The sequence below is a fragment of the Populus trichocarpa genome, chromosome 18 (assembly GCF_000002775.5).
Source record: "Populus trichocarpa isolate Nisqually-1 chromosome 18, P.trichocarpa_v4.1, whole genome shotgun sequence".
In the NCBI taxonomy this organism is placed as follows: Eukaryota; Viridiplantae; Streptophyta; class Magnoliopsida; order Malpighiales; family Salicaceae; genus Populus; species Populus trichocarpa.
In genome coordinates this window covers 7,527,569-7,542,199 of record NC_037302.2, presented here as the reverse complement: position 1 = coordinate 7,542,199, position 14,631 = coordinate 7,527,569, and the positions used below count along the sequence as shown (strand labels likewise).

The 14,631-nt window shown below is 32.0% G+C and overlaps 1 protein-coding gene across 1 annotated transcript; it reads right to left on the bottom strand.

The window, feature by feature from the left end:
- Positions 1 to 10,843: 10,843 nt before the first annotated feature.
- Positions 10,844 to 13,984, bottom strand: LOC7467921 (eukaryotic translation initiation factor 3 subunit K). Its single transcript, XM_002324687.4, has 8 exons — positions 13,687 to 13,984; positions 13,552 to 13,608; positions 13,401 to 13,451; positions 13,254 to 13,316; positions 12,934 to 12,984; positions 12,782 to 12,848; positions 11,704 to 11,786; positions 10,844 to 11,254 (listed from the first exon to the last, which is right to left on the bottom strand). Exons 1-8 carry the CDS (start codon positions 13,825 to 13,827, stop codon positions 11,051 to 11,053), a joined length of 717 nt encoding a protein of 238 aa, XP_002324723.2. The 5' UTR covers positions 13,828 to 13,984; the 3' UTR covers positions 10,844 to 11,050.
- Positions 13,985 to 14,631: the final 647 nt, after the last annotated feature.

Here is a 14,631-nt window from a genome sequence, read left to right as displayed (position 1 = left end):
ATGAGGTGGACCACATATACCACCCATGTATGATTTCAGTTCCATGTACAATTGCTAGAGTTCGGTTGTCACAACACTAAGTCATTTTGTCTCAACATCAAGATGGGTCGTCTGAAACTTATTGGTTAAAAATCGCCTAGAACCAATTGCGAGCATCCAACGATTGAAACACTATGAGTTATCTGCAAATCCTCGGTTGTAGTGTTTGAGATACTGTAAACTCGATTTCTATTAGGTCCGCCAGATGATCTTGCCTCTAACCACAAATCTGAATTGAGTTTTAGATGAGTCAATGGATCGTCCCCATATCTCTTCTACAACCGAGTGTTTTATGTTTCCTGGAAAAAAAAAAGAAAAAAAACAAGTCAACAAATTTAAAAAAAAATAATAACTTAAGAAAAAAATTGTTAAAATCCAACTTACCACAAACTTCTGAGCTTAGTTATCCACAAGTTTCACACATGAGTTTCTACAAAAAAAAAAAAAACTTCATCAGCCTTGGTTCGCGTTCAAGAGTTGTAGCCTGCAAAAGAAAACTGCTATTAGTTAAATATTTTCATATAAAACAACAATATAAAAAAATAGATATAATAAAAAAAGAGTCTTACCATCCGCTTCGCATGTAAAATGAATAGAATGGATCCGCTGGTGTGCGTGGTAATTAAACCGTGAATGTCCATGTTTTGGTTATCCGCACCGAAATGCAACCGCTACACAAAACACTTGGACATCACGTACTAGATGTAATTTGCCTATATAGCCTCCAAGACATGCAATGGTCTGAAATCTCTCCAAACTGCCAAGTCTCTCTAGCAGGAAAGACACTTTAGCTTATTTTTTTGCTTTTTTTTTCATTTCATACAAAAAAAATCACGTAACTTATATGGTAGAAATGAATTATCAGTCAAGATAATTAAAAATAAAATTTTAGTATTTAATAAAAAAATTTAAAAATTAAATTCAATCTTACGTAATTGCATTATGATTCTCTCAAACCCTCCTAGCAACAGCGTTGTCAACCCTATCCTTGCAAAAACTTTCCTTGCACATCAAATTTGTAAAAGAATTAGTTCGTTAAAATTAATAAACTAACTGAATTAACATAATAATAATAAAAAACATTTAAGTACATACTAACCTTGAACTTTCCGAACCTTGCATCAATCATAGGTTTTCATTCAAGGTTTTTGGGAACCTAACTCCATTGAAACAATGACACTTTCATCAATGATTTCATCATCGATGTTATCGTACAGGCACCCTCGACATTTGTAAACCTAAAATTCAATTTGTTAATTGAAATTAATTTTTCAAAAATTATTAATTGTTCTTTATTTGTTAATCGTGTAGGAAAGGAAAATAAACTTACATTGAGTGGCCGGGCTTCCATTGGGCAATGTACTTCCTAATGTATACATCTCACTCTGAACAGACCCCCTCGATAAAGCGCATCGCACTCGATGAGCCTACATCGAGAGAGGCTATTTGTGCCTTAGAAGCCTACTCATGGTCAGCACCTAACGACTCATAGTCATTAGAATAGTTGTTATAAGAACTAGTAATGCTCTTATCCGTATGATGCATAAATAACTTTTTCCTTGGCATCTACACAAATTAAAGGATTAAAAAAAAAGTAATAACATTCCTATACGATAGACTACCTACAATTTAACAACCTGCAAATACGCCTCAATAATATATAGTCACAAATCAGTTGATTTTATTTAAAACAAGTCCTTGTTCTAATCGATTTCTAAATAAAAAATAAAAAAGAGCCGCATAAAAATATAAGGAATCAACCAAGGTATTCTTTTTTCTAACAATTTGGCTAATTTCTAAAATTTCCTAAAATTATATAACCTAACAATTTAGCCAATTTTTAACAAAATTTAAAAAAAAATCATATCTCCATCACAAAAATTATATTTGTATATTAATATTTTCCACACACATGTTGCATTACAAGCAACCTACGATAATTTATATTGAATTCCATTACAATTTTAAAATAAAATTAATTTTATATGAGTAATTTTAAATTACTTTTAAAATTAACATGTTTTCTACCAACAAGTTATTTGAATAATTAATTAATTTCACAACAATATAACATTTTAACCAAAAATAAATTACACAACTAACTTAAATACAATTTACAAAATAACATATCTAATTAAAAATTTACATTAATGAAACAAAATTAACCTAAATTACTCACTATAACAAATAATATATATATATATATAACCTCAAATAAAATTTTACATAATTTAAAATCAATTTATCTTTTACCCAAAAATGCGTTTCCCTCCCGTAATGACAATTTATTTTTCATAAAAACACAATGACAACTTTTTTAAAAAAATAAAAGGAAGAAGAAGGAGTTTGACCTAGAACTTTTCTCCTTGCTAGTGTGGAGAACCTTGATGGAGTGAGAGAGGAAGAGATTGAGAGTGAAAAAATAATAATTAATTAACCCATAAACCTTGGCAAACAAAAAAAAAAGAAGAAGAAAATTTACCTGGTATGGAGTGTTCTCGTGTGAGGATGGAGTGAGAAAAGAACAGAATGAGAGGGAATAAGGAGAGGATGAGAATTCTGACAGAGAGAGAAGAAACGGAGAGGTTATAGAGAGAGTTTGAGAGGAAGAGAGAAGATGGGTTGGTGTTCTAAAGTAAGGGATTCTGGTTTTTTAATTGGAGCTTTCAATGGATTTATCGATAAACATTAAAAAAATATTATTTTTTAATTTCCATCGATAATTCTATTTGTAATTAAGAATTAAACTTTCAATTTAACTTGAAATTTTCCTAACCACCCCCCCCCCAAAAAAAAAAAAAACAAAAAAACAAATTCACCGCTTCATTTTCAGTCCGTCAGTGGTTCGTTCAGTAATTGTCAGTGGCATAGGGGTGTAATTTTTTTTCTTACTCTCTGGAACTTTCTAACATAGTTAATCCATCGGTGATTCCATCTGTAATGGTTAATGGCATGGGGTGTAATTTTTTTCCAACTCTCTAGAACTTTTCGATGGAGTTAATTCTTCAGTAATTCCATTTGTAATGAAAATCATTGATGATTCCATCGATACAAAACAATGTATTCCATATCTAGCCATTCTACAAATGCAATAAAATCACAACATAGTAACACCATTTATGTTTATAATAATAAAATCACAAAAATAAATATTTTATTATTATGTAATAATAAATTCACGCTATTGTAAAGGAACAACCAAGAAATATTACATTAAAGTCTGTTTATAAGGCATTGATGTCTTACAAATTTATCCGATTTGCTTTCCTTTTCTTCAATTTTGTCATCGTCATGTCCATCATAATCTTTTACATTGAGTTGTTGCTCGTCGATATCATCATATTCATCAATTTTGTAAATCCACTAATTGTCAATAAATCATTCAACTCATCAACATCAACATCAATAAAAGTATTTTCAGCAAATTTGAATTTTCTTTGAAGTAGGTAGATGAAGCAACTCAGTATGGATTAACTAAATCATCAAGTTGAAAAATATCATCTCTCGCATTGACTTCATCATTATCATCCTGAACAACTTGAACATGATCCCTAGGTTTGGTTTTAATTACAAACAATCAATCAACCCTAGAATGATGCTTTCTAAAAGAAGGAGTGTTTATGTAATAAACTTGTTGGCATTGCTTGGTGAAAACAAAAACAACATCGATATTATGAAGTCTAGCATTTGTATTAATTTTAACCAAACCATGATGGAGATCTACTATGATTCTTTTATCGGTGGTATCAAACCAATAACATTTGAATAAAAAGACTATTTTGCTTGTTATGATATTGCAATTTAATCACCTCTTCTAACTTTTCATAATAATCAACTTCAAACTCATTTGAAATCGATCCCTTAACGCAAACTCCATGGTTATATGTCTTTCTACCCTGATCATACTCTTCAGTATGAAAGATTTGTCCATTGATAAAATACTCATTATAGCATTTCACTTTTCTTTCAGGACCCAAACATAGTAAATTCAAAATACCAATAGCAGTCCCTCTCAATTGATAAATGTGATACAAAATTACAATTGTTAATATTTAAATAGAAAGGTATAATGAAATTAAGTTTTATGATATAAGAATAATTAAGCATCAATATCAATAAATTGTTCATCTTGTAATTAAAAAATATGAGATTCAATCAAGTGTGAGTTTTGAAATAGTAAAAATTGACGATGTTGCCTACAAGGAATTATTCAATATATCATTTTATGAGAGTATAAGAGAAAAATTATTAAAAAATAATGACATGTTAATTATTGTACTTACTGAATAAAAAGTCTAAATAGCACATAATTGTGTGCATATTTAAATTTGATTTCTGTCAAGTATCTTCTTCTCACTGTATTTTTTGGTATAAGTCATCCAAAATGGGAAAATATTGATAAATTTACACTCGAAGACATTTCCCCACTGTTATCATGTCTTGAAACGCATTTGATTCTTGTTCTCAAGTGAAGCTCGAAGTAGTACGAGATAAATATTGAGATCTCTTCAATAATATAAGCCTCGTATATCGAAGCCTCAACATGCACCTTGATTTTTACTTCTCTTTTAAAGTTAAACAAGTATCTGCATGGAATTAAATGAATGTTTTAAATTTTTTAAAAAAAACAATATAAATTTATTTAGGATGCATGTGTAATCCCTAACCTCTTGAATGGATACATCCATCTATATTGGACAGGACCTCCAACTTTTTTCTCAATGATAAATGTATGGGTAGATGCTATATTGAATTGAAGAAAGATGGAGGGAATATCATCTCAAGTTTGCAGATTGTCTGGATGATATTCATTTCAAGCCTCTTCATGTGTTGGGTATGCAATTTGTTGGAGCATATATATCTCTAAAAAAGATGACTGGTCTTCGTGAGTGCATCTCATATCCCTTTTAGCAATAAATCTCAATAAGCAAGTGAAATGAGTGCTTGCATAAACACTTGGCAGTCATGACTCTTTATTCTATACAATCTGCAATCCTCTAAATTCATCAATCTAGATATATTTGAAGCATGTCCATCAGGAAAACATAAACTCTTAAGTCATTGGTAAACAAAGTAATTATGCATTCTTGTCAAAGGCAAAGCGGGCTTAATTTGGACATTGCGACCTGTGACCCATCATAAATCAACTTCATATTCTTACGGTAACAAAACAAAGGTATATCCATTATAGCCTTCATATTGTCATTTGTCTTCCCTTTCATGTTCATAATCGTGTTAAAAATATTTTCAAAGATGTTCTTTTTAATATGCATGACATTAAAATTATGGCAAAAGAGATAATCTTCCAATAAAGAAGCTCCCAAAAAATACTTTACTTTACTTAATTATGGGTCACTCCAAAGCTAAGAAACTTCTGTCTATCGGATTGAAAACCAAATACAATGTCATTGTATTGCGACACCATGCCATACAATTCTTCACTCGACGGTACTAGCAGTGCAACATCCCTTTCAACTTTACCAACAAAGAAGTTATTTTTGTTCTTTTTATACTTGTGATTGGTTGGAAAGAATAGCCAGTAGCAATAAAAAAAAAAAGCTTTTAACACTATTTGTTAAGGTGAAGGCTTTGTTTTTTTTCCAAACAGTATGGACATGCTAACTTTCCATGCATGCTCCAACCAGAAACCATTCCATACGCAGAAAAATCATTGATAGTCCACATCAAAGCTGCTTTCATCTAAGAATTTTGTTTCCTCGAGATATCATAAGTCAAAGTCATGGATGACCATAACTGCTTCAAATCGTCAATCAATGGTCGAAGACAAACATCTATATTCTAACATAGACTATTAGGATCGATTATAACCACAGATAAAAATATGAACACCGGCCTCATACACATCCCTGGTGGTAAGTTGTAAATTGTGAGTATCATCTCCCAACAAGAATAAAGAGCAGCAAATGGCCCGAATGGATTGAATCTGACTATACATAAACCAAGACACGTGTTCCTTAATTCCACTAAAAACTGAGAATTCACACTATTAAAATGTTTCCAGGCTTCACACTTGGAAGGGTGCGTCGTCACTCTATCCACAATATCATGTAAATAATGTCATGTCATGTACTCAGCGATCTTTGGTGACATAAATAACATTTGCAGTCTAGGTGTGGTTGGAAAGGAAAGTATTTAAGTTTTCTATGTGCGACAAAAGTCCTTCCCCTACTAGTTCTAAGTTTATAATGAGCATGGCCACAAGTTTTGCACTCGGTTAAATCTGTATTTTCAAGGTAGCACAATATGCAAAAGTTTGGACACATGTTAATTTTTTGTTTTCTTAGGCCAAGAGGTTTTATCATAGATTTAGCAGCATAAAAGTTCTAGCCTATTCCTTTCAGGTAAAATGTTTCTCACTCATTCGACAATTCTATCGTAACCGACCTCACTTAGCCTATGCTCTGACTTAATGGTGAACACATGTCTAATGACCAATAATTTACTGTGATTTATGCACCCATCCCATAATGGTTCGTCAAAGTCTTTCAAAAGATCAAAAAATCTGGTCACGTCTGCATTTGGTTTTTCATCTATGATTGAACATTCACTTACATAACCCTGATTCATTCACATCACATCAATAACAATATTCCTATAAGAACCACTATTGTCATCTACAACTCCATGCACATTGTTAGAACTAGAAGTTGACCCAACCATACTTTTTATCATGGTTTCGTAAGGAACATATGGTTCTCCATGTGTAAACCAACACAAGTATTTTTCCTAGAATTGTTTTTGTAAAAGATGCATCATTATAACATTGGATCGAGAAACTTTTTTATTTTTGCACCTCTTACACAAACATCTAATACTGCCTTCACTAATATTTCTTGAATTAGATAGTGCGTAATTAATAAAACCCTCAACTCCATCACAATAATCCATCATGCGTAACCCTTCGGGTGAAACTCGATACATCAAGAACCCATATAGAATATTGATAACAACATGTATTAATTATGTGATCTAAATAAACTAGCTAATATTGGTTTAACTCAAACTTCTTCAATCTATTTTAATAATACTCTTAAATCATTATCAATTTTCTACAAAAAATTAAATTCCTCCACATTTACCAATATTTTCAACTCAACAATAATTTATAAAATATGAAACATACTAATTAAAAAAGCCATTATTTATTTCATTAAAAAACATCTAAGTCATAAAGTCAAAATCAATTTCATCAAATTACAAACAAATACAACTTCTTAAATCTCAAACAAACTCTAACATGTACAAATCATGCATTTATATAGCAAATTTCTATGGGACAAAGTTATAAAACAAGTAAACACACAAAAAAATTACATATACTAAATCAAAATGCCATAAAAATTAGCATTTTCAAATTGAGTTCGAACAAAAAATGGATAGTTTTGCTTACTTTATGTGGGGAATCCTCAAAAAAATTAAACTAGAATAAGGATGCTGACATAATGAGTGTTGGGGTTACTGGATTTGTGGTGATAAGAGTTTGATTTGTGATAAAATGAGGGGTTTTGTTGTTATTTGCAGGGGAAATGAAGGGAGAAGAAGAAATGGGGAAGGGGAAGAGGGGAGTTCGCCCACCAAGTCATAACTTAAATATTACTGATAGATATTAGCAACAGGTTTATGTCATCGGCAATATCTTTTGTAAGCATGACACATCAATTTTATTTTATTTTTCATTTCTTCTTTTCCCACATTTTTCAATACAAATAACTTTTATCAAGGTAATCTTTCGAGTTTTATCCACGCGCTTTGCAAATTTAGACAATCAAAGAAGAACTTGAGATATAAATAACTTGGTATCGTGATTACTATTTTTTTGGAAGAGAACTGAATTTATTAAAGGAAAACTACCACTTTTATTATAGCATTTCAAATACACTTTTGTGTTGGTGTGAAAAGTGATCCAAGTCTTGGATTATAATAAATAAAGAAATAAAAAGGGTTTAAAACGGAACCGTGAGAGATATTATTTTTATTTGAAAATAAAAACAATAGCCGAAAATGACATTTTCTTACCTCAAAATCAATTTGCAGGAGTAGGAAATAAATTCTAGTCGTATTTAAGAATTATTTGATTTGGAAATCCCAAGGTTAATTGATGTGTTGCTCATCATTATTTAATAAATAAGAGACCATCGGATCCATTTCGAGTTTTTTTTTTCTTCTCACAATATTATTAATCTAGGCAAGAGCATCCTTTCACATCTTGGAGGAGCTTTATAATAAATAAATAAGAGACCATCGGATCCGAGCATTGCATTGAATGGGTACACAGACCACTAAAATAAGTAGTTTCTTTCTCCCAAGGGACAGTCTCTCAATTTCTTTTTGGCTGGTCTCTAGTTGAGTCGATCTCACTAAAAGTCACAGTTCTTAAATGTTAAAGGTGCTGATTCAAATCATTTGAACACGATCATGTAATAATTCAATGTTCGTCAACTGTCAACTAAACGCTTCACAATTTATTAAAATTAACTATTCATAATTTATAATTAAACACAATAAAAATTCACATAACATTTAATTAAATTTAAACTAAATTAATATTTTTTTATAAACCAAATACATCTAAAAATTACCCTAGCTCGTGGACGGGTCTACAAAACCTCAACTTGTTCAACTCGATGATAGACTTATAGCGCTTGTAGAGGGGGATGGGAATCGACAAGCACTATAAAATGATCCATCGGAGATGTTGACTGGGTCATTTACATGATCAAGGGCCAAGAGATAGTTTTGGGTTTGATTTTTCTTAATATATAGTTTTCTACTTATAAGTATAATTTTTATCCTATTGTTGAACTTGCCTATAATATGACCAAAAAATTCAATAGATTTTGTTTTATATAGGGTTAGAATTTTATAATAATAAGAGTGTGGAAAGGTCTTATGATAAAAAATTAGAAGTTATTATATGAGAATTGTATTATTTTTTTAATTAATTTAAAATTTTTTTTTTATTTATAAATTTTATATAATACAGCTTTCTTAATTTGCACGGATTCCTTGTGTGGAATGGACATATAGGCAGCAGCTTGAGGAATTATTTAGCAAGTGGTTTCTTTTTCTTGCAAGTCAAAGTTTCAATATTGATTAAGGATTCCAAGTCATCAGCTTTTCCATGTGTTTCTCGAGGAAATAAAATCCGCAATTCAAGGGGACCAAGTCAGCACATCACAAATCTATGCAAGGGAGGTTTGTTTCAGCAACTTGTTTTGGGTCATGTGTGGCAGCAGTGTTATTTATTATAGATTTGTATTTTTATTATTTATTTTATAAACTTTGGGTTATTTTATTTGAGTTTTAATGTCAGTTCATTGGTCCATTAGAGTTAAGTTTATTTTGATAATATAAAAAAAATTTGTAAGGATTATTATTTAAATTGAATTATTATTGATTTTGCCGCAACTTTTGAGTGCTTGTGTGAGGATTAGTCATATCTATTTGTTCTTTACTGAACAGTATTGAACTTATTAAAGATCACTTCGTTTTTCTAATGTTTTTTTGTTATACTTCTAGTTTACAATTCCTTATAATTGTTGGGTCGGAGTTTTCATTCCAATAACTTCGGTGTCTTGATTTAGGTAATCATTGTTTTAAGTTTTTAATATCTTTAAATATGATTTTTAAGTGTATTATTTGGCTACAACACATCCTATCTCATCAAGTCCTTCACGAGTAATGGTATGCTACTATTTGAGCCTCTCATAATAAATAATGCACATAATGAATGCATTAATTTGCACTTTTCATTGAGACTATTGTCATGGAGGAGGGGGAGAGGGTGGTGGTGTCGCATCTACTAGTTTGTGGATTTGCGGTGGGGTAGATAGAGAAGGGTGGGTTAATCAAGTTCAACCATTGAACCATTGTGCGCCATGTACACACGCCGAACCATTAGGAAGAGAAGGTTAAATTACTTTTGATTTTTAAATTATATTTTATATTTATTAAAATATCAAATTATTTCTTAATTAACTTGATTATAACTAAAAAACTATTATTAAAATATATATAAAAAAAAAAACATTGGACGCTAGTTTTTTTTTTTTTAAGAGTAATTTAATCATTGCATTATACTTAAAAAATGTTAAAAAATTGATCTACTCTCTGTCAATTCAACAATGACAACTAATGGGTCCTTAAAAAAAAACTAATTATATTGAAGTTCATTGATTTTATTAAAGATGACAAAAGCATTATTATACTATTAAAATTCATAATGTTTTTTCATGTGTTTATAGTTAACATTTAGCTCTTTTATGTTTTTGTTAATAATTAGTCTTTTTTTAAAATTAAAAAAAAATAAAAGAACAGTAACTTTAAAGTTATAGTTATGCAGCATAGGTGGAGTGTCATTGTATATTTTTCAAGTAGATGGAGTAGATGGATTTAGATAATATTGATAAAAGTTGTTTTTTAAAATATTTAAAATATATATATATATATATATATTAAGATAATATTTTTTATATTTTTTAAAATTTATTTTTAATATCAGTATATCAAAATAATTCAAAAATTTAAAAAAAAAACATGTTCAAGTCAGTTCAACCTAAACGGAATTTAAGTATCAAACAGATGTCGTTAGTAACCCTATCATAAAAATCTTGTGTAAACCAACCATGATTTTGAAAAGGCTATTCCTAACTAGCCTAATTGTCATCCCTGGCACACTCACTAGGGTGGGATTCAATCATTTTTTTACCTCATCATTGTCTTTAGACATTACAGGGATTCCAGAGTTTGAGTTACGCACTTGCTGTGTTGTTATCAACAGAAATTGGGTTCAAAATTGCAATGTATTGTTGGCATCGAAACCAAAGTTCAAAGGGAACTAGATCCCAGATACAAAAACAAACAAGCAATAAGGTTACAGTAGCACCAAAATCAAAAGCATCTAAGCATATTTACTGGGAACTAGAAGCAGCACCACGACTCAGAATCCCAGAGCTTTCGCCGAGGAACAAATTGAAAAATCCCAAGCCCCTCAACCAAGAATGGGGAAGATGCGGGTAACATGCTCTAAAGGAATGCTATCTGCAGTGTTCTTCTTTAGCTCAGGATGGTTAAATTCATTACTGGGTAGGACAATGAGCTGTACCTGCCCATGACCCTTCTCTAATGTCCAACCACAATTGGACACCTGTTGTTCCAGGAACTTGTCCAAGGATAGACCTTCAATGTTGATAGCCTGCCACATGCATGCCCAGTTAAGTAAGATTTTGGCATGGACGATATAACTAAAGTTGATATAGACAGATATACTTGAAACGTGTACGAATCTTTCTCATCACATCAAATGAAATGGATGCAGAAGATAAACGCAAAGTATATGGGAAAAAAAACCTTTCAGCTAAGCATCGAACGTTATACTTCATGTTTAAAAGAACTAATGACAAGCATGCTATTTTCAAAATCAAACACCATTTTACCTACAATCTACTATGTCTTTCTTGTCAGTACAGCAAAACTGTTACTAATTTAATGCAGGTCTGCGACATGTTTTCAGCTTTTCTAAATGATACAAGATTTCCACCACTGATTTCAATGTATCAAACAAACCACAGAACAGACAAAAATAAAGCAAAGTTCAACATATATATTACACAAGAATTTTCAATGCATGAAATGGAAGAATACCTCAGCCAGGATAGACCTAGGAACCTTTTGATAAGTCAAAGAAAGTAGGTGAATTGCATAGGTTTGGATTGCTTGCTCAAAACCTGCATTCAGACCACTTATAAACCAAAGGACACGCTATACAAACAAACAAAAGAAAGTACACGAAGGCATCACCAATAAAAGTGGGAACAATAAAATCACTAACTTGATAGCATAAGCAAGGGAAGTCAAACTCTCTTTATTTGTAGGGCAGAATGAAGAGCATGATTGTACGCTAATCAAAACTACCACAGCCTATAATTACCAACACAAGCAAATCCATGCATAAGCTCGCTTACATGACATATTTAACTCTAGCAATTTAGACCTCTTATATGCCAAAATACACAAACATACAAAAGAGATATAGAAGAAGGCATCACCGGCAACAGCAGGAGCCATATGATCACCGACTTGGTAACAAAAGCAAGGGAAAACAAACTCCCTTGACATGTGAAGAAGAAATGAGATGGGGAGAGAGATCACATGTGAAGAAGAAACAAAACGAAGAAAATAAATGAAGAAGAAACAAACAAAAAGATGTACTTGATTCTTTGGAAAAGAATGGCTTGCCAAATGTGCCTCCAGCTCTATTTTGATGATCCTTTTTAAATTTTAAAGCTCTATTTTGATGATCCTTTTTTATTTTTAAACCCTACTCTTTACTTTTACAAACTCTATGTCTGTACCCTTAAATTATTTTTGGTGGTGAATGGAAAGAATATGGACAAATAGGTCAAAACACATCAATTAAAAAAAAGGAAAAGAACATATATTTTGACCAGCACTCGCTTTAGCGCCTAGTGCTTGCACTCTAGGCAAGCGCCTAGTTAAATCATCTCGCTCGGAAAAATAAAAGGTGATGGGGTCTCGCGAGCGCAAAAGGCGCCTCTTGACAACACTGCATGTACTCTTGTTATTTGTAAAGATGATCTAAGACCTCTAAAATGTTAGTCCTTGAACGTTAATTACATGTCTATCTAGACAATTAGGCAACAGAGACAACAAAAGGGTATAGCTAAGGATAAGAAAGCAACCATCAGAAACTAACTCTTACCTGGGACGGCTTCAACTATGTGGCGATTCTTTGCAGCTTCATCCCAGAATTGACGGAACCTTCCTGTCTGCAAATGAAGACGTAGATGATTTATTATCCATTATTTCACACAAATGTACATGTCCAAGTCCAGTAACAGAGCAGAGATGTACCTCCAAATAATGTGAGAGAACAATCAGTGTCTTGAACTGTTCCTCCATTTGCTGAAAAGTATATAAAATGAATAAAGAATTAAATAGATAACCAGCATACCATCTATGTTTTTAAAGGACCACTTCAACTCAACTCAGGAAAAAAAAAGTTAAAAAACCAGACATTTGGATTTCATTTATTACATCACAGTTCCCAGAGAACAAACTGAATCCCGCGATAAAGCCTCCCCTTATCGTACTTATCGGACTTTGAATAATGTCAAAATGCATGATTTCACACAGTTTTACAGGAGCATGGGGCAAAAAAGGAGAGAACATACCACTCGTTCTGGAATCAAAAAGAGACAAAGGCCAAAATCAGGAGCTGGCATTGCCATGAGTGCCTGTTCCAAAAAGGAGTTAGCAAGCATTACAATCTAATAAAGCATTTAAAATCATTTAAGCTTAAGGGCTTTAACCGTCTAGACCTTAATGAGAATACGAGCCACAATCTGGGTGCTCATTCTCTCTGGCTCGAACTGCAATTGAGTAAAAAATAACAAAAGTAACAACAACAAAGCACAAACATTAATATTATCAAATCAAATTTAAGTAAGACAAGACTTAGTAAACAAATACCTGATAGAGGCGAAGAAGGCAAAGATTTGCATCCAGACTGTATGTTAGCGAAGAAACCTGTCAAATATTTTTTCTCCTTAAAAACAGTGAAAAACGAAGAAAAGAGAAACAAAATAGAGAGAGAGAGAGAGAGACCTGTTCGTTAACGTAGTTTTCGAGATCGGGGAGGATGTCAGGATTGTAGGGATTGACGGCAACCAGCTGCTCCACTGTGTATGAGACTACTTCTTCTTGTTGTTGTTGAGGTTTCTGAGGAGCCTCTCTTTCCCTACCCATTCTTTTACCTTTTTTTTAATTTCGAATTTAATTTTTTATGACTTATTATCTATCACTGATTCAATTTTTAATCTGTGAGATGGTTTTAAGAGAGCGAGAGGGATTGCGAACAGATGATGAAGAAGGTTTTCTTTAGGGTACAGAAAACATTAACAATAAATTTCTTTAAAATACCTCTATGCCCCCCCCTCCCCCTTTTTTTTTTTTTTTTTCCTTTTTTCCTTTTACGAGTCAGAATTATTTATTTATTTATTTATTATTATTATTATTGGATACAGGCGAGTACTTGTTTATTCTTTAGGGTGGGATCAAGCTAGGGCTGAGCATTTTCGATTCGGTCCGGTTTTGGATCAAAATAAACAACCAAATCGAATTTATATTTTTTTAGTTTTTGACCCGAACCGAACCGAAAACCGATTCAAACCGATTAATTTCAATTCGGTTCGGTTCGGTTTTTTTCCCTTCCAAACCGGTTCAAACCGAAATTATGATGCTCAAGCTAATTTCAGATTCAATCCACTCCTTCTCCAGGGAATGTTACAAGGCCTACCAATTGCAAACAAATAGAAAGCATTAAAGCAATTCTCAGCATCATGCATGCACCCAAATCTCATCATATTGAGGTCACCAAAGATTAGATCGAGTCCATGATTACTGGATTCAACCAGAAGCATTTTCAAAAGCAATTACCAAACATCGCCGCAGGGAAAGAATTAATCAGAAGCATGATCTGAGAGATAAACATAAAATTGTCAAGCACCACAAAACCACAATATTTGGGCCAAGAACATGCAGATCCGAGAG

What these genes read in the sequence shown, in the direction of transcription:
- LOC7467921 (XM_002324687.4), bottom strand. Translation starts at nt 13,827, where the DNA reads ATGGGTAGGGAAAGAGAGGCTCCTCAGAAACCTCAACAACAACAAGAA. An exon ending in GCCTTCTTCGCCTCTATCAG is followed by an intron (nt 13,452 to 13,551) that starts GTATTTGTTTAC and finishes ACTCAATTGCAG; the next exon opens with TTCGAGCCAGAGAGAATGAG. An exon ending in TGGCTCGTATTCTCATTAAG is followed by an intron (nt 13,317 to 13,400) that starts GTCTAGACGGTT and finishes TTTTTGGAACAG; the next exon opens with GCACTCATGGCAATGCCAGC.